This window comes from Centrocercus urophasianus, unplaced genomic scaffold (genome assembly GCF_019232065.1).
Source record: "Centrocercus urophasianus isolate 14NV4802_14NV808 unplaced genomic scaffold, USGS_Curo_1.0 seq_15, whole genome shotgun sequence".
Lineage (NCBI taxonomy): Eukaryota > Metazoa > Chordata > Aves > Galliformes > Phasianidae > Centrocercus > Centrocercus urophasianus.
Window position 1 is genome coordinate 11,150,343 of NW_024884697.1, and position 21,415 is coordinate 11,171,757.

At 36.8% G+C, this 21,415-nt stretch overlaps 1 protein-coding gene across 1 annotated transcript in view; it reads right to left on the reverse strand.

Annotated features, from left to right (window-relative positions):
* CCDC146 (coiled-coil domain containing 146) overlaps positions 1-21,415 on the reverse strand; it is a 70,404-nt gene that overhangs the window by 28,169 nt on the left and 20,820 nt on the right. The window contains exons 3-4 of the mRNA XM_042815810.1: positions 8,674-8,756; positions 3,696-3,905 (exon numbers count right to left, since the gene is read on the reverse strand). Coding sequence (XP_042671744.1) covers positions 3,696-3,905; positions 8,674-8,756 — 293 coding nt within the window. The remainder of the gene's footprint in view (positions 1-3,695; positions 3,906-8,673; positions 8,757-21,415) is intronic.

Consider the following 21,415-nt stretch of genomic DNA (forward strand, 5'->3'; position numbering starts at 1 on the left):
ACGGATAAAAACTTTTCCCTTTTTAATTGCTCAGTGACTAATACTGAAATAATTGCAAGCATTGAAGTAATTTTCCATACTTGTAATGCTTGTACAAGAACAAAATCTGTTTTGCAATCCTGATTTGTCTGCAATAGCACACAGGACTTGAGTGAGTAGCCATTTTGTGAGCTGGGTAACTGGCTATGAGGGCTGCGGGTTAGACTGGGGCTTCGGGAGAAAATTGTTTTCAAGAATCAGGCACACTTAACCACACAGACGCTAGGTATAAATAATTTAATTTTAAATTAATTGCTTACTTTTTAAAGTTTAGGTCATATATTCATTTATATGACAAATTCATTATTTATCAGTAATGAGCAATAACTGGTGCTATGATCAAATAAAGCAAAGCAGCACTTCCTTGTTTTATCTCAAAAGCCAGGGCTCCAAACCTCACATGGGCAGTAAAATAAATTTTTTCTTCAAGACAGAACCCATCTTTGCTGATCATATCAATCCATTTTCAGTCTATATTCTTACTGAGGCACTTCCAGTTGTACAAAACAATAAGTAATTAAAACAAAAGATGAAGTACCACCTTCAGATGTTGAAAAATGTATATGATCTGGAAAAAAAAAAAGGTTTATAGAGGCAAGAAGACAGGAAATGAAAGATGGAAGCGGAACAGAGAGAAAATATTTAAGTGACAAAAAACCCCAACAGTGCTATGCTATATCACTATCATTCTTCAAGAGAAAAAGAAGGGACTACAGAAACAAGGAAATGGAAGGTCTTCAGAGTCTCACACTTGCTTCCATCTAAGCAGGCAAGATCTTACTTGAGACTCCTAAGATAAAGATAAAGCAATAGATAAGAGACATGGATTCCCTTCAAAGGCTTTTCTTCTTCACGTTCCATTCAAAAAGGTAAATAAGCAATATGTTTGTTTTCAGGCTAAACAGCCATTAGTCATAATTCCCGAAATTTTGTTGTAAGTGCCAAGCACAGCTGGGACTGTTATATTAACACAGTTGGACAGCAAGGGAAACTGTGCTCCAGAGAGACCGATGGCCAAGAGAGATCGGACTGCGAGAGGAGATTCTATCCTTCTGAAAAATGAAGGGAACCAAGCAGACACCTAACACCTTAAAATGACTCTGAGACACCTTACAGTATCTTTGGTGAGGTTTGCCCCCAGGCTGTGAGACTGCTCGTGCAGACCTACATGTCAGAAGGTATAATTTATTGTGTGGAGAAAACCATCAGGCACAGAGTTCTTCATTTTACATCAATGCTTTTCTTAGAGAACCTGCTACTCATTACCCTATTCTGCAACCTCAGTTCCACTTCTTTTACTCAAACCAATGCATTCCTTCTTTACAAACATATTAACATCTGCTGTCTGTTTTTCTCCATAGCTTGTTTCTTGTTTCCACATCTACATTCATTTATTCATTCCTCACATTGATATGCTACTCTGCCAGTCCTATTCATTCTACCCTTCTTCAGCAAAAAAAAAAATCCCTCTCATCTCTGGCAAGTTAGTGTATTCTCTCCCAGAGCGCAAATCCACAGGTAACTGAGGCATGTTCAGTTCACACCAACCCCGCAACAGGCACGAGACCTGGTGCTGCCATGAGGCACAACACTGAATAAGGAATGTTTTAAAAACCTGTGGCTCTTCACTTTAGAATGTGGATAAATGAGGGGGAACGCAACAGAGATCCATCAAACCATCCTGCAGCAGTGAAGACAAATAGGGGTCCAGATGTCTGGCCTCATGCAGTACAACTACCAGCATGAAATGAAGCTGCTAGGAGTCAAAACAGATGATTTAGGCTTGAAATAGATAAGTGGAAGTGCTTGTGGAGTTAATCTACGGAACTCATTGCCCAGAGTGTTGCAATGCCAGAAGTTTATATTGGCTTAAGAGGAGACAGGAAAAGTTGAAGGAAGAGGGATCAGCTGAGGATTCTTAAATAAAGAGGAATGCATTTGGCTTGTGAAATCTCTGTCTCACAAATGGATGACTGCTGTGCTTTTGGTCGCTCTTAGGTACTGCGCCATATGGACTTCGGATCAGACCGTACAACTGGGTTTGATCTCATGCAAAGCAAGAGGCCACAGAGAGGAATCATGGAATCACAGAATCATAGAATGGCCTGGGTTGAAAAGGGCCACAATGCTCATCTAGTTTCAACCCCCTGCTGTGTGCAGGGTCACCAACCACCGGTCCAGGCTGCCCAGAGCCACATCCAGCCTGGCCTTGAATGCCTCCAGGGATGGGGCATCCACAACCTCCTCGGGCAACCTGTTCCAGTGCATCACCAAGCTTCTTATAAAAGTGAAATAACATTTTTCCCACTATTGCTGACCCAAACCATATATATTTTTAACTGACGCTATAAGATTTTAAATTCAAATTTAAGGATCAATGAAGAAAATGTTCAAGGGTAACTGAATATCTAAGTTGTGGTTCTGCAGGACATAGAAATCTCCCTTTAATTAAAGGTAAAAAGTAGAGTATGAGTAGATATCCCTTAATCATACAAAACCCACCATTTCTTTGGAAATGTAATACAAATTGGTGAGAAATGTTTGTAATGAGTGAGGAGAAATGGGTCAAAAAGCATGACATTTTGAACAGTGTGTTTCTGGATTGCTTGTAAATTTCAATACATTCTGTATTTAATAATTTGTCAGGAAATCTCATGATGCTTAGTTATCTCATAGCAAATAATTTTTTCCAGATGATTTCTCTATTTCTCCCACTCCCAGTTTACTTCCTTCTCAAGTTTCCCTCTTAGAGAAAACATTTGGCTCTTCAAAAAATATCAAGGAAGAGCTGCCAGAAAAATCTACTCCATGCAGCTCATGCACTGCTTCTGATTTCCTTGTAGAAGATTAGTTTTAACCGCTGACTTGCTGACATTACTTATCTAGCCTTATGTGCCAACTGAAGTATTGCTGGTTTGAAGATAGGTAAAAATGGTGAACACAAAGTGAAAATATGAGCTCATCTCCATAGGAACGTATTTTTAAAAGTACAATAGTGTTGTTTGTAATTTTACTGTAGAAGCACCAACTACAATACACTGATGTGCAAATGATTCAGTACAATACTGTGTAATAATTTTTTATAAAATTTTCAATATTCACATCTTTCACAGCAAATTTCTCATTTCTCAGATGTGAGAGTATAGAAATGATTTTCCTATTTTAAATAGCTGAGTAGAAATTCCTGAATAAAATGTGTTTTTGATGTTAAAAATAGCGTTGAGTCTATTTATGACATTGTTTCCATAAAATCCCAGTCACCAGAGCTCTGAGATACTTTAGCCATTAGCACTGAAGGTGTCCTTAGTATTGAAGTTATCCTAGACTAGAACTGGTGCTGAAAGTTTTGCTTTCAAAAAAAATTTTTTTTTTTTTTTTTTTTTGCTTCTCCAAACATTAATGGTACAATATGATAAAACTAAAGTTGTATTTCAGAGAATACCTTCTAAAAGAAAAATTATCTACAAACCACACACGGGAATAATTTTATTAATCTCTGAAATGTCCTTAATAGGCAAGTTTGTTGCAATTTGCTTAAAAATAGCTGTCAAGAAATAGATCCACGTATAGTGGAGAGGAGACTGAATTACATTCTGTTATTATGTTTTTAGATAAACTATGATAAAACAAGCAGAGATTTGATTGTTATCACCTACCATTTTATCCTGGACTGAATTTCATGCTCTCTTTCTTTAATAACGTTGTACTCATTTTGGCAATTAAGAAGCTGTTGCCTTAATCGGCAGACTTCACTGGAAGATTCTTCAGGGAACTGTTCTGCTTTTTCCAGTTCATGCTGCTGTTGTTCCAGGTCTACACTAAGACGTTTGGCTTCCTGCAACAGCTGGATCTCAGATTCCTGTAAGCTACATTAAGTAGAAAAACTTAGATCTAAGCACAAGCATTATATTTACATTTCTTTACATTTCTGTAGTATATAAAGCAATGTTTTGGAGATGAGACTGGATTAAGTCATGTGCAATCTGGTTGGATCTCATGGCTGACCCTGATCAAACAGGAGGTTGGACCAGAGACCTCCTGAGGTCAGTTCAAACCTGTGTTGTCTCCTGAGAACAGTGAGACTTGTTGAAAGGGGATTTTCTGCATCTAATCTCATTTAATTTTAACCAGATGAAAGATGGTCACTTAGTCCAAGTTATTCAGAGTTATTCATCTAGCACCTCCTAGAATCAATGAAGAGACAGCAATTCTTTTTAACCCAAGGGGTGTGTGGTATCAGGTAGTGGTTCAACTCACGGATTACATGGAAAGCATTCTGAATAACTGAAATACTCCAGAGGGATAAGCAACATTTTACTGCTTAGCTTCGGTAACTACACAGCGTGCAGAAAAGGACGGAAGTGAAAATCTGGAACCTTTGCTTCCTGGCATGAGAAAAATGCACTTTTTCTCCCACGTGACCAGCAGTGACAACAGACAAGTATGAAGATGAAAACCAGAATTAAGGTTAAATCCTAAACAATTAAATTCAGTAGTAAAAGTCCCATTCACAGAGAGTAAATGCACCCCTTTCAGCACAAGTTACTGCCTCAAGAACACAGGAAAGGGATTTGATCAACAATACAAACTGTTTTATCACATCAGTGTGCTGACCAGTATCAGGGCAGTATTCACCAGTACAGGGCCCAGCCTGGGCTGTGCAACACCTCAATGTTCTTAGCTAACTCCTGGACATGTACCCAGTGCTGAGCCACGTGTTGCTGTCGCTGGAGTGTTACCAGCAGTTGAAGCAGCTCACCTGATGATCTGAGGCTGCAACTACATTTGTGGACTTCTCTGGAAACGTATTAGTGGAACTGAGGGATCATCTGAAATCACCTGTGCCACCAAAGTTTGGCTTCACGAAAACAACAAATTGTAATATTCTGTCAGTGCTAACAGACTGGTGCTCACAATATGCTTGTGAGCCTGCATGGTGATAGCCAAATAATGGATCTTAAAAACTGCTATTAAAATACACTGGTAATTATGGAAGAGTCTTGTTGAACTGCAGCGTGAAAATTATTATACATTGTTTGATAGACCAACTTAGTCTTCTTGCTATTGCTATCATTGTACATGCCTTCTCAATATTATTGAATTGTAAGCTGTATACAGTGGCATGCTACAGTTAGTCAGAAGTAATGAGGAAGAATAAAGAACTCAATCACTTGCCTTTCATTAATTAAAAAATGTAATTTATTATTTTTAGAAAATTATTGTCTCCTGTACTGAGAATCTCTACACCAAATTCTAGCTCAAAGATGACAATTGTGAGTACATTGCAAGCTAAGTAACAACAAAATTACATCACAACAAAGAACAGAACTAGGATGGTAACTGTAAAACATAAAATACACAGCCGACTACATGGTACGAACATGCTGAAATAACAAAGAAAGAGTTTTGTTTTGTGTAACATTTCTAGTTAAATAACCACTTCCTTTTTTAGAACAGAAAATAAGAAAACCACAGTGAAACAGGATATAAGAGTGTGTCTTTATCATGAACATCATGCTTTGACATATTCATATAATAATATTTCAAGGAGAAAATTGTTTGAGGTATCTACGCAAGATCCTAAATAATGCTTAGATCTTACTTAAATAAGTCAAAATAATGAAACTGATCTGGGGAGAAAATATAATTGGATGCAATAATACACACTCGTTTATAGAATAATTCCTCCATTAAACATAAATTAAACATAAATTTTATATAAATAATAATTTTATATAAAATTACATTAAAAGTTCTTCCATAAAAACAAAACTTTTATTATTTATTTTTTTTCAAGGTAATAAAAAGGAAAAAGCAATTAAAAAAAAAAAAGAATAAAGTAAAAAACAGAATCTATACCAGATCTTGTTCCTCATAGTTACCAACAGTATTTTTTCACGTGAAGGTTTAAATTCCAATGAAGAAATGATTGGAAATCTACACAGTGTAAATGTTTAGATCCTCATGTGTGCAAAAATATGTTTGCCCAGTGTGTGAGGTAGCAGCTTTTGGATTAGTGAAGGGACTAACAATTTCTTATAGACTTAAGAAGATAGGATTCCAAATTCATCAATAACTATTATTACTTTCTTACAGCTTGTTGTGTGAGAATATTTGTATTTGGCTCCTCACTGGGCTTTGGGCAGTCTGATCTAGGGAGAGATGTGCTGGCCCATGGCAGGAGAGCTGGACTAGATGATCTCTAAAGGTCCCTTCCTACCCAAAGCATTCTATGATTCTGTCATTTTGTGCAACTCACAATTGAGCCACATGTCTGTTTGGCCAAAGAGGTTTTCTAAGATGAAATATGAGGTAAGGTACTTAAGCTTCAGATGCAGCCTCACTGCAAAACAGATGGGTGAGACAACAGCAGAAACGGAAGGCAGCCTGTTCACAGAACTTCAGTAGTGCAGCAGACTTTCAGCAACATGTAACAGCCTGACACAGTGTGTCAAGGATCTTGACTGCCGGGTGACATCTCTCAACTTTTCAGAATACCAAATTAAGTAAAACTGAAACCAAGAAATAATGAAGTATTTACCACTAAGAAAAGGACCACAGTATGCGCTAACCAGTGTGTGCTCCATCAGCTGCCTTAAAACAATCTGCGCGCTTACTAATTTCACTCATCACATTAGACAGACCTGCATTATATACCAAGAGGTCACTTGCAATAGTTTGACAGAACTGTCACAGGGATCTACACTCTTCATGGTGCATAAATCCCACGTTGTTACCTCTGAGATAGATGCATGCAAAATTTTATTCATAAAGTCATAGAACCACAGAATATCCTGAGTTGGAAGGGACCCTCCAGGATTGTTGAGTACAACTCCTGGATCCCACACAGAATCATCCAAAATTCAAACTCAGTGTCTGAGAGCACTGTCCAAATTCTTCTTGGACACCAACAGCTTGAAGCCATGGCCACTGCCCTGGGGTGCCTTTTCCAAGCCCATCTCCCTATGGTGAACAACTTCTTCTTAAGTTTCTTAGTTACCATTTCCTGGTAATTAATGATAGGAGGCACAGTAATGGTACGAAGCAGGAGATGGTCAGATTGGACATTAGGAAAACTTTCTTTACTGTGAGACTGGACAAGCAATAGAACAGGCTTCTTAGAGAGGTGGATGGTGTCTCACGCCTGTCAGTGTTCAGGAGGCATCTGGATTATATCCTCATTAACTTTTGGTTAAGACAATTGGGCTAAATGATCTCTGAAGGTCCCTTCCAACTGAACTATTCTCGTCTAGTCTAGTCTAGTCTAGCCAAGTCTAATATTCAGTCTGAACTTCCCTTAGGTGACACGAGTCATAAGCACACTAGAATTTTTATTATTTTTCTGCCTTCAGAAGTCTGATTTTTTGGAAGGGTGGGCAGGGTTTCACCTCAGTTGACTGAGACCAACCGTATAAACATGTATTCACCCTATCATCTGGACTCTGATTATAATCAATGGACAAAAATAGATGCCTGGAGATGTCTGTCAAAGAAGAAAGTGTATGGTTCCTGATATTGAGTATTAATGGCCTCTAGGTACGTAATTCAGCTGTGTGTATCTACAGAAATTCGGGCAAATGAATCTCGCCTTTACTGTTTGGAAAGTCCTCAAATATAGCAGAGATTGTGATGAATTTTTGATTATTGATTTCCCTTGCTTTCTTCCAGAAGTAGGAGGAATTAATCTGTGGAAATTAGCATTAGTGCATTCATGTGTAAGTGTTCTGCTTTAACACATGGCTAATCCAAGTAAAGAGTGCTTTGTGACTCCCTCCAATTGACTTTCTTGCAGAAATACAGCAATTGCATACTTCTGTGAGAACAATGAAGAGAATGAAGGCTATAGTCTATCATCCAACACACTTCTGGTGCATGGCTTAAAGCAATTTTATGTATAAAAGAAAAGAGTTTGGTCTTGTTTTCTCTCAGGCAATATTTCACCTATACTACCTATAGAAAAAAAGTTGCCATTATAAAAAAATATATTTTATATTAAAAAAAATGCTATGAAAATATACAAAATAAAGTAAGTATAGACATGATTGCATTTTTTCCATCCAAAGACAGGTTTCAAATTAACACTGGCTAAATGTAGATCATGTTTAGTAGCTACTGGATTTCTCCTTCATCTCAGTGAACACTGGTGTGCTAGAAACATTTTTAATCAATTAACCCAAAATCCACATCATATATTTAGCTCTGAGCATCAGCCTTGGAGCCTCTACGGCATTGAACTGGTTTAGAAGTGCTGCTTTAAATGCTGTTTCTCCAAAATATTTGATGTGCACTGCTCTGAATAAAGTCAAATGACTTTTTACACAGCCAAAGCCTTATTCTAGCTTCCCATTTTATTAGGATGAAACTAAGACTTTTAACTTTAGGATCCTGTGTTTTCAGGATCAAATATATTAGTCACAAAGACTTGCAAATATTGGAGTCCTGCCACTCTATTCAGCCCAGTAACACAATACTATCTACTCTTCTTTTCCTTCTACTCAAAGAAGAGCTGAAGCCTGGCACCAAACTACAACCACAATCCCTTGTCTCAACAGAGCAGGGCAGACTCACAGCTGCCACACCTAACTTCAGACTTTGAAGCTTCAGGATATACTTAGGAAACTGTAAATATTGTACCTTCTCACAGTTTCATGCAGCAGGTTGTACTTCGCCTTCAGCTCAGCTACTCTGGAGCCAGTAAGTTTTCCAGCAGAAAATAGCTAGGGAAGAGAAACAGACAGTTACAAAATCTGCTAAGCACTAATATTTTCATTATGCTGTAATTTTTATAACCATAATTAACTCCCTTAATTTAAAGAGGTTTTGGTCATGAAAAAAAAGCAGTTTGGCTCAAGCTAGACTACACCAGGCCACAGAACGTGCTGCCTTATGTATCCATGCAGACCTTCAGCAAACTCCAAGAGCAAACTGCTCCAGTAACCCAAAGCTACAAAAGCCATGTATCTGAGCTGCAGCTTAGATATCTTGTGAAGATTCTTCAGGTGTCTTCAGGACAGTAATTTGGCCTAGAGAACCAATGCTTAATGTAAATAGAATAGAATATGTAAATAGAAATAGAATATGGACCCAATTTTGCCAATGGAAGAAACAGCAGCAATACAATGGCACATGATCTGGCTCTACTGAAGTTGTATTGAGTTCATGAGGCCACAGTCAGCCTTTTGGGGCAGCAAGTCAAATATGCAATTTCCCAGAAATCTGCCAAAATTTTGCTTGTCCAGATCTCCTGAAACAAGAAACAAATCTTAAGTTGTCTTCTGATGCAGCACCAAGAGAAGAAACCCAGAAGTACTTATGTCCTCTAGTCCTTTAGGCCCACAGAGAAATGCCTTTTCCCAACTTGAGCTTTTAAGAGGACCATTTAAGAGATTCATATGTGGCCTTTTCTATAGATGCCTTTTTCTTGAATATCCAGGAGAAATTGTCCAGAATTAGTCCTACAGATAGGAAGCAGCCATCATGTGAACGTACCAGGGGAAGCATATATTGTATTGATAGATGTTTTACTTATTTATTTATTTAAGATTTGCTGCGAAACATTTCAGGATAACAAGGACAATCTTTATTTTATGTAGCTACGAGAAAAGGAAAGAAGATCTAATCTGGTTTTTATTTCTTTGTGCGAGATGAAAGATAAGCAACTCTCAGATATTTATTTTGGCATCTTTTTCAAGCTAAAGATGCTGTTTACTTGAGTTCATAGCACTGATTAACTCTTCTGTGAGAAAGAAAGTGTTTCCCCAACTCTACTCCCATTAGCCTCCTGTGAAAGTATTGTTGTTCTAATTAGGTATTATCTCACTATTGTCATTTTCTCGTGTACATCTCATCCATACCTCTGAGTTCTATTTTTTCTTCCCGCTTAGCTTCTCACTGTGGACATAGGTCATGAACATCTCAGAAATAAACTTACTTGTCCTTGAGTCTGTGTTTTCTCCTTTATATGCGTTAGTTTTCTACATGTCTTACACTTAATTTCACAGTTCAGTTCAGAGGTAAAAAGTCTGTTCCAAAAAGTTCCCACACTGTGTGGAGACACCTAATCTTGAAATCTCAATAAGGCAGGCTGTATGGATAGCATAACCACCATGTCAAAATGGGGCAATGCTTGTGGAAACTGTCATCTCCATACAGATCTCATTACCATTAAGTTACCTGGGATCCAAAGATTTATTACTGAAGCCCAGCAAATTGTTTTCTCCAAAATTCTTTGGAAGGAAGAAGGGAAAGAAAGGAAGGAAAGAGAGTACAGCTTGAGGAGAAAAATATTTGTAGAAGAAGGGAAGAAAAGTGAGAGTTAATTGCAAAAAAAATGTATCTGTAATAAGACATACAGACATATAGACATATATATGTCTATATGATATATATAGATACAGGATTTACTGTTGAGGCACAGGAGTAGCACAAAGCCAGATTACCTTCATGTGACCTGGTGTCAACAACTAACTTTTCATCAGGTTACCAAACTATTCACTCCTATCAAACTGTTTTTCCTTTCTCAGGAAAGTATTTTCCCTGCTAAATCTCCTCATTAGCACTGATCTCAAATTGCTCTTTATTCCAATAGCATTCAGTCATGTGCACTGCTATTGCTAAAAACTTGATTTACCAATGTCAAAACCCAATTCATGGGTTTAACTTACATTGAAAATGATCTTGGATTCACAAAAAGTTCAAATTTTAAGTACAGTAACTATTCTTTTGTTTTTCTCCAGAGTTTCGTAGAATATTTTGTTGTTATTCCATGGTACAGAAACAAAGACATTTTTCCTTCATGGCTTGTAACTGCAGACCTTGCATATCTTCTTCTGTGGTGACATGCTTCTGCCCCTGACATTCCATTCCAGGTCATCTCATCGCATATCTTTCCCGTATATTTTTGTTTACAAGGGCAAAAATTTTATGGTGGAGAACAATATAATCTAAGTTTATTTTTAGCCAAAAAAAAAAACAAAACCAACAAACCACATGGAAAATCTGAGGGCAATGATCCAGAACAAATCTGTACTCATGAGAAGAAATTTTACTTTTACAAATTGACATAAATGGGGATACTTGAAAGAGTGAGCATTATTTGCATAGCTAATGGTTGAAACACTGATTCTTACTATACAATCTTCAAATCAAAACATAAATAAAACAAAAATCTACATCTTGCTTTTTTTGCTTACTTTCATTTGGCTTTAAAAGAAGCTGTTGGAATCGAAATTTAAGTCATGTCGATAATTTTCTGTGTTTGGGCTTAAAATGGATTTTGTCCCAAATGTTGTATAAGATGAAATGAGCATTCTTTTTCTATTTAACCTTTTAACAAAAAATTCTGAATTGTTTATATTATATATAAAGAATTACATATAATTCTTTATATCTATATTCTTTATATTGGTGAAACCAATATAAATATCAACAGTAGAAAAAAATAAATTAAACAAATTTAGCTGAAACATAAAGCTTTGAACCGATTAGTCAGCACACAGCCTTAAGAAGTACACTGTAGACAAAGTCCAAAAGAACTGTAATAAAACTGAAAGATTTCCCTGCCTCACAAACTCCATTTATTTGTACTAGGAATGGTTACCTATCTCTGCATAAAGACAAAGAAAATTTTCCACCATTTTATTTTTATGGATTGCACAAACATGACTGTGGAAGGAAAAAAAAAGGAAGCCTATATTGATACACATACATTGGTACCAAGGACCTTTTTGGAATTTATTGCAAGAAAGTACACTTTGAAAAAGGCTCAGCAATTCTTAACTGAATAACATTTATTCTGTGAAGGAAAATCTTGTACCACGTAACTGTATTTTATAGAGTTTAGAACACTGCCATGAGTCCTGACATGCTTTAATCCGACGGTTAATTTTATATAAATAGTCCTCCTTTCCTTGGCTCACAGACTTATTCTGTTCTGAAATAAGAGACATGGGTGATATTTCTAAAGGACCTGTAAGGCCGTATGATGTATAACAGTAATTCTTCCTAAGTCAGAACAGTTAAAATCTCAAGCAGGAATATTAAGCTCATATATTGAATTCCTGCATGCCAGCTGCCCTCTAAACTACAGGTTTCACATTTGGATCTCGGAGAAGTATATAAAAAGTCTTTTTTATAACCAGATGCCATAATATAAAACATTTCTGCAGCTTTATTACTCAGCTTCAGCATTAGATTTCTTTCTTTTATGTCTTTTTTTAAACACTGAAAGCTAAATTGGAACTAGAATTCATAAATATTTCTTTTTACTTCTATTTTTGAACGTGGACAATGGATGACTCATATTTTCCATTGAGAGTCTGCCTGATTTGAATTAGGGTCACCTTTGTCTTTTTATCATACAAGGCATGTTTTAACACAGGATAAGTAACAACTTAACTCTTAAGCATAAAAATGTTGTTTTCTATAGCAAACTGATGTTGACTGTGGGGATAGATGGAGTATAGACATTATTCTTTCCTAGCCAGGATTCTACATCATGGTAGAAGTTTCAGACAATTAACATACATTAAATACACAGGTATGTGCAAATCTTAAGTGCATATACACTTTCATTAATTTGCCTCTGCACACAGATGAGAAGGCCCTATTCCATTTCATTTGATCAGTAGCAACTGTTACACGTAATCTGACACATTGCTGAGGCAGGGTAAATAGAGAGCAGCTCAGCTGCATAATTAAAATCTGCATCTGATATCGATCTGATTATATAAGTTTTGTAAAAATTATATAAAGTTATACTATATCTATCAGCAATGAAATAAAAGTATACTTTTTCCATAATATCGATTATAAAAAGCATATACAATCACAGAATCACAGAATCACCTGGGTTAGAAGGGACCTCAAGGATCATGTAGTTCCAACCCCCCTGCCTAGCAGGGCCACCAAACATACACATTTAGATCAGGTTGCCCTGATCTAAATCATTCAATCATTAACTTGACCATGTTATAAGACACAGCATAATACAAACTAATTTTTAAAAAATTATTTGAAATGGATTAAACAAATATTCACATTGCTGATGCTTTTCTGCTCATTCAGGCCAAATTTGATTTTGCAGGCAAAGTTTTTACATAAAATGATTAACGAAGCTTATTAAGACTTACTATTAAATTAAAAATATACGTATAGATGGACTTTGAACAAAGACATTACAGTTCTCATATATCATTTTGGAAGCAAAATAAAGTTAATCACTTGTTTAAATAAATTATAGTTCACCTTACAATGAACCTGGTCTAGTAGCAGCCCAAACCATTCTATGACTCCATAAACAACAGACGCAACAAAAACAGCAGTGTACTTCTGCAGTGTAACTGTAGGTGAGTTTCCAGGTTTCAACCTTAGGGAAGTAAGGTTGCAACTTTGTTCAAGGAAAGTCATCATTCAGCAACACACAATTAAAGCAACTGATGATAAAATAGACAATGGTATTTACATTCCTCCACACATACAAACATTTCTAAACAAAGGTTTGTGATAACTTTCTTTGAGTTTGTTGGATCCGTATTGGCCACTTTAAGGAAAAAAAGAAAGCAAGAAGATGCATACAAGACAGAAGTGCAGTGTTTAAGAGGTGATAGTCAATGTTCCCATTCCCTAAGATGCAATCACCGCTCATTTTACTGCTTGTAAGATCCCACATTTCTAACTAATACAGTAGTTGTCTTCTGCTGTATTAATAAAGGTCTATATTGAAATTAAGGAAAAGAATGGGTGAGAAGCTGGAGTAGTGAGAAAGAAAAAGAGCTTGTGAATGACAACTGAAGGTGTCTTTTTTCTGCTCTGTGTTAACTACAGTGTTCTGGAAAGAACTGAGATCACTTGGTTATGCTGGCCAGAGTGAAGCTGAAGTCTGCAGTCTGGCATACAGCCAGTTCTGTAACTGTTGAGTCTTCCAGTCCCTGTTTGTATCAGTTATTCTAAACCGTGTTTTGCTTTTCTCAGCTTTTCTTTCTCATTATACAATACACCAGAACGTCATACATTTTCAAACACACCCAAATTTGTTAGAAAATCTGGGTAAGCTAAAATAAATTTTCCTTATCTAAATAGAGAATAATTGGAAAAGTGGATGAAGATTTGGCAGCTGCTTGTAGATAGTTGCCTGGAAATTCTTTTTTACTTTTTTCCCCATACTCCCATAAAAGTAATTACATAAAAAAAAAGGAAAGCATGTATCTTTTTACTGGATTTACTTTTACCTTTCTGTTTTAACTTATTTTTTCTGTTATATTAACTTTATACTATTACATTACCCTTTCTTTTACTTTACTTATTTTTAACTAATTAACATATTACACAGCACTGAGCACTGGAATCTTTTAATTTTATGTTTTTCGTGTTACTTTACTATCTGAAGCAAAACAGAACAAATTATTTCATTATATCCATGAAATAAATGCACTGCCAGTACTGCATAATCCTGCCTTATGATAAAGATTGTGGATGCAGATTTTGCTGAAAAGGACAGGAACTTTTTAGGTACAGGAATCCATGAGTGAAACAGAAGAATGCTTATGCTCAAAAAACAAAATCACTTGTGCTTAAGTAGCTGCTCTGAACGCTTGCATAACTCTTTCCTATAACCTTACTAGCAATAAGCTTTCTAACAACAGCTTCTCATCAGAGCTGTCTTGAAAACCTCATGCAGAAAATTCCAGGAAAAAGTGAGCACTATCCAGGAACACACTGGATCTCAGGGAGTCCTTTCATATGCTTTAAACTTGACTTCTGGTTCATTAGCCCCTCATACAGCACTGCTCTAGTTTTTCTGAGGCAGTAGGTGGGTGCAGATAAGATGTTGATAAGAAACAGAATATGAATGGGAAATAAGAGTGTAGAAAGAAGAGGATCTGCTTGATAAATAAGATGCACTTTAATGTGAACAAAACTAGAGAAATCCATCTCTAAGTTCATTAAACTCTGTCCACAATTACTTTCTTTGTTTTAGTAGACTATATTCAATGTTTTTGTGAGCCATCTCAAGGCAACACACCAAGAAACTCACCTGTGATTTTAAAACACATTTTCTTTAACTCTGATATGATGTAAGTAAGAACTGTAAGAACTTTGACTTTCCTATTTTTGAATTTGAAGGGTTTTGAACTTCTTTCAGAGCTCTCCATAAATAAATAAAATTAAGCCACGCTTTAAGATTCTGCAATCTGAATACTGAACTAATTCCTCACATGCTTTTGAAGAAAATACATCAAGAACATAATTAAGGTTAAATGTATCAATCACAAAGGCAATGGTGATTAATGCCAATTACTCATAACATAAAGAAAAGGAATTATTTGCAAGCTTCCTAGAAAAGACTCCAATATTCCCTAAAACCTGTGTATTTCAGAGGAATGATAAAGCCAGCATGTGTTTCTAATTAAGCTTGCAGATACTGCAAAATAACTAAAATGTATTCCAAGCTTTAACAAGACAATGCCATTTTCCACCTCTTCATTCCAAACTGAAGGTTGTTTAGTTATAGCAAGGCATTGTGACTACATTTACTGTTATTTTATTGCATAAAATAATCCAGTGCTTTATATTATTTTTTTCTTATTTCAAACATCTGAAATGTCTCTTCAAACAAGTATTCTGTCTTACATTATGAGACAACAGAAAAAATTCCAGGGATTAAGGTATTTTATAGTTTGTGTACACACAGGATTTCAGTACAGTATTAGCCACTTTGCAAGTGGCTCTTTTTGCCAGCCTGCTGTGTGAGGTTTGGCATTTTTTAAGCTGTTTATTTGAAGAGCTCTTCTTAGTTCTTTTAATATTTAAATGTTTAAACATTTAGAGAAGAAAAAGGGCAAATGTTCAACACTGAAAGGAAAGCTCTGTATCTCTGTCAACTCCTTCTATGTCCACACTTTGGACACTTACTACACAGCTGGTATTAACATGGGGAGAAAGCAGAGCTGTCTCTAACGATTTTTCAGAGACTGTGTCCACACTGCAGGGCGAGAACAGGTACAAGAGAGCTGAAACCATGCAGTGACTCTGGGATTTCTATCCACAGTGCTGGTTAACAGTTTCCAGAGAATCAATTTCATCCTTTAGAAGAAGAGAGCTAGGGATATTTGCTGGTGTTTTACTTGTTTGTGTCTGATACCTCCAATTAAATTAGACAAATGCTTGGACCCATGACAACACACTAGGTGACTCAAAGCTTTCTCTTCAGGTTCTGCCCATATTTGGAAGCTGAAATAATGTAAGTATTTTAAGAAAAAAAAATTTTGTATTTCATGAAATGGTTCAAAATTTTGCCCTTTTCTATTTCTCTAAAATTTTAAATGCAACAAATAAGATACAGCTGTTTTCAAATGTGGCGTATCATTATTTTGTAAAGAGAATGCATAACATTTAAGTTTCTTTCAACTTTGTTTAGAAGAAAGTGACTGAATTGCATTGGTTACTCATAAAACAACCCAGTAACTCAGTTGACGAAAGTCAAACACTATAAAAGATGAACCTGAAGAAAAGATTAACAGCTACATTCTTTACTTTCATATGGGGTCTTTTATAGCAATATACCACTGAAAGGCTCGTAATCTACCACAAGTACTAGATACAGAAAAGCTGTATGCAGATGATGCTGCATAGACCAGACACCACTGAGAGCTGAGGTCATATAAAGGCATAAATTAAATACATTAATATACCCTGCTATGGTAGGTAAAGCAGTACATTTCCTCATGCAGGACTTCTACAATTCTAATATTTTTATTATGCATGGATCTGTAGGACATGCTTCAATGAAAAATAAACTGCCAAAGAGCTTTCTAAAACTGAAACATAACAACTAGGAAAAATAATACCATATATTTGTTCTCAAAGCATAATTCATAACAGTAACTTATATCCCAGTTCATGGGAGAAAGCATTCTCTGCATGGAAAATATCAGAATTACCTTCTATCAGTATGCTACAGTGGATGAGAAAACGTTGCATCTGATAGTCAATTGTGTCTTGCATGGCTCACTAAAAGGGTGGGTGCCAGGCTGCTTAGATAGGCATTCTAGGAGAAAAGGCAGCTTGCTTGCCTGCTTGGCCATGAATTTTGAAAGAAGCATACCTATTATCTGGTAGTCTTACACTAACACTCGCTGGTTTTATTGGAGCAGGGCTTTGTAGGAATCAAAACTGAATTTCCCTGAAAGGATGTTTCAGGGAGAGGAATTAGATAAAATAAAATCACATCTGCAGATGTTGCATAATGTACAGAATGAAGACACAGGAACATAGTTTCATAGGGATTTTTCTTTCTTTATAAGGTCCTTGCCTCAACAGAAGGAGTGATGTTCTCTGACCACATGACTTTGGTAATGTGTGATATATTTACTTTTTTTATATATAAATATCTACTATGTTTATGTCACTGTCACCTTTTTGCTTGTTAACAGAATTTATACAAAAAATGAAAACCAATTAAAAATGGTAAGTAATACATGTGGCTACTTGTTCTACCTAACTTGCATCTGAATAAACATATTAAAAATTAAAATAAAAACGCATAGGACTGTTTGTATTTTTCTGCTCTGATTTGTTCTCCCAGATACATGAAGAAGTTGAATAGCCAGTAACAGAATTTATTGGACATGTAGTCTTTTTCATTTACAACATGTAGTCTGCTTTCATAGGGAATGACTGCTGAATTGAAAGAGAAAACAATCTAAAAGAATCCTAAATCAGAATTTGTTTCTAGCATGGAGTTCTGGCATGCATTCCACATTGTGGGAAAAACTGAACATGAATCTAACTACTTTTCAGCCTCTTCATCAATATCCTGCTAACAAAGAACCACTGAAATCTAAAAAAAATTTAAAAAAAAATTTAAAAAATTACTGCAGAATTTGAATCTTAACACCTCTCACCTCTGCCACAAAAATGGTTTACGTCAGTGAGCTCAAATGTGCTGCAGGTTTGTTCATACCTACTACTCACACTGCTTAAACAAACCAGGGCGTTTTGCGGCTCTGCTGCAGGAGATGGTAGCTCCCAGAATAATGCCAGAAATCACATGGCAAGCTGCAGTGTTTTAAATTGCCTTAGTCACCAGCTCAATGAATATCTGCATGCAGTCTTGACTTTCTTATTTTCTGTTTGACCTATATTCCACGATCTGCCAGCAAATGCAACACAACTTGCTCCAAAAAATCATGGGAAATGGTTATTCTATTTTGGTAAATATTGAATAAACAGCCCTAAGGAAGACAAGTTTGTCAAACCAAAATATATTACTCCTTTAATCTCACAACCATTGGGTAGCTCTGGAAATGGAATTAAAATCTTCTGTAGAATTTAAAAATATCGTGATCTCTTGCTTATTTTCTTTATCTTCAGGAAGATGTCACTAAGATTAAGAACTCTTTTCAGTACACAGAAAGATAAATAAGTTCTTGAAAGAAAGACTAAAAGGAATTAAAAGCTACAAGAAAGACCTTTAACTAGACAAAAAAGCCTTGATAGAAAATTCTCACTTGTGATCATCAGCTTTTTCTGTTGGATCCTTATACAGCTGGAAAAAATGTCTTAAAGATTCTTGTTTGGATTTTGTGATTACTTAACTACTTGAAGCTGTAGTTATTATACAGAACACTCCAGGGATCTAGGAAAGCCCCATCTGAGAAGAACATTGTTCATAAATAAACTCTGCAGTTCTGTTTTGATCTGGTCTTTATTTCTCTCATTAATTACTTCTGCCATTAGTTAAGCTATTTCAGCACTTTGCAGTGTAAGATTGCTAAGTAACACTTCTAGGGGCAAAGACTTAGAAAATCTGAATTTTTAAAGATTGTTTCTTTTATTCCAAGGACAATAAGAGGCATGGAGCACAAAAAAAAAGCCTTCATATAATACTCTTAAGTTCTTAAAAGAAGAATCAAGGCCAGTTGGATTGTTGGAAATGGACATTCCCTCATACAATGGGAAGAAAGTTTGGTCCTCAGTAACAAGAACTTTACAGATAGGAGAAGCATACAATTACCTGATGGAAAGGAGTCTTTCACACTCCAAACAGACTGCTGGTAGTATAGCAGCAGAACACCAAATTAACAGTAATATGAGGGTGATAGCAAAGCATCTCAGGATTACAAAAATCTCATCCAAAGAAGGAAGTAAACACCCCAAAATAAAGGTATGTAAGGGAGAAAGGAATTAATGTCTTAACATAAAAATGTTTGAAGGGTTTGATACCATTATGTTACTATCTGATCTTTCTTTCCTTTGACATTCAGCATTCCTAGAAATTTCTCCCTTCCTGAAATCATTCAGCCCTGATGACACATTCAGTGCAGCATAATTGACCTATAATAGTCTTTAATATTTATATAAGCCTTTCAAGGCAATTCATAAGATGTGGTCTACAAACATAATTATTATTAATTTTACAGACAGATGCATTTGTCCAATCTTAGGTCACACAACAGGTTGTGGAGCTCACTGCAAACTGAATGCACAACCATGTGCAAAGGGAATATGGCATGCCACATAACAAGGATTTAGGAACTCTTTTGTATTTCTAATGCTCCTCAAAAAAGGCTGGTATAGCTTCTTTGGTTTGGCAATAGCAGCCATGCAGGAGAGTAAGGCTCTATGAATACCTGATTTTAGTCTGACAGAGAAACATCACAGAATCACAGAATCACAGAATTGTAGGGGTTGGAAGGGACCTCCAGAGATCATCGAGTCCAACCCCCCTGCCAAAGCAGGTTCCCTACAGCAGGTAGCACAGGTAGGCATCTAGGCAGGTCTTGAACATCTCCAGAGAAGGAGACTCCACCACCTCTGTGGGCAGCCTGTTCCAGTTCCATTCTGCCCCCCACACCTTAGATATTTATAGACCTGGATCAGGTCCCCTCTCAGCCTTCTTTTCTCAAGGCTGAAAAGACCCAGTTCACTCAGCCTTTCCTCATAGGAGAGATGCTCCAGGCCCTTCACCATCTTTGTGGCCCTCTGCTGGACTCTTTCCAAGAGATCCCTGTCTTTTTTGTACTGGGGAGCCCAGAACTGGACGCAGTACTCCAGATGAGGCCTCACCAGGGCAGAGTAGAAGGGGAGGATCACCTCTCTCGACCTGCTGGCCACGCTCTTTTTAATGCACCCCAGGATGCCATTGGCCCTCTTGGCCACAAGGGCACACTGCTGGCTCATGGCCAACCTGTCATCCACCAGGACACCCAGGTCCCTCTCCGCAGAGCTCCTCTCCAGCAGCTCATCCCCCAACCTGTACCGGTGCATGCAATTATTCCTCCCCAGATGCAAGACTCTACACTTGCTTTTGTTGAACCTCATCCGTTTTTTTTCTGCCCAGCTCTCCAGCCTGTCCAGGTCTTGCTGAATGGCAACACAGCCTCCAGGCATGTCAGCCAGTCCTCCCAACTTCGTATCATCAGCAAACTTGCTGAGGGTGGCCACTATCCCCTCATCAAGGTCATTGAAGAAGATGTTGAACAAGACCGGACCCAGCACAGACCCCTGAGGAACACCACTACTTACAGGCCTCCAACCGGATTCTGCACCACCAACGACGACCCTCTGCGCTCTGTCAGTCAGCCAGTTTTCAACCCAACTCACTGTACAGTCATCTATCCCACACTTCCTCAGCTTTGTTATAAGGATGTCGGCAAAAAAAAATTCTAAAATTTTATTCACTAATTAGAAACCTTAATTTCATCAGCTGCTACATATATTTCTGTTTCATTTCCATTTGATGTATCTTGAACAAAATCAGTGTGATGGCACTGTTTTACATCCGTATTGCTGCCTAGGGACCTCACTGCTGGGGAATTGGAGGAAGACAGTTTTAAAGCACACCTCCCAGCAGAATGCACAGATAATTGCATTATGTAGAGAATGGAAGGAATTGCTTTAGCAAGTGAGACAGTTAATTGTTTTTTTTTTGTTTGTTTGTTCTTTTGTGCTTTAAAAAGAAACAACAAAACAAGCCTCCTTCCTATATTGTCAATATTTGCTTGTGGGCTCTATAAAAACTAGTAACATTTCAGAGATCATGAACTTCCGGAGTATGTGTGTGACTGTCTGGTTAATAATTAATCTGCAGTATGAGTAATTGCAAATACGATTAAGGAAAATAAATCGTTTGGGTTGGACTAATTCAACAAGAACTGGTGTAAAAGTCCTTTATTCATGCATGTTCTTTGGCTTTTGACAGCACAAAGACATGTACGTTCAGCCCTATTTCAGGCACAAGGAAAAAGATCTAAATCATTAAAACTGAGTAAGGACCATGTGAGACTTGTAAAGGCAGTGTAGAACAGAAACAAGGAAGTAGATATAAGCTGTCACCTGAAGCTAAAATATTCTGTTTGGTTTGATTAATCAGGCA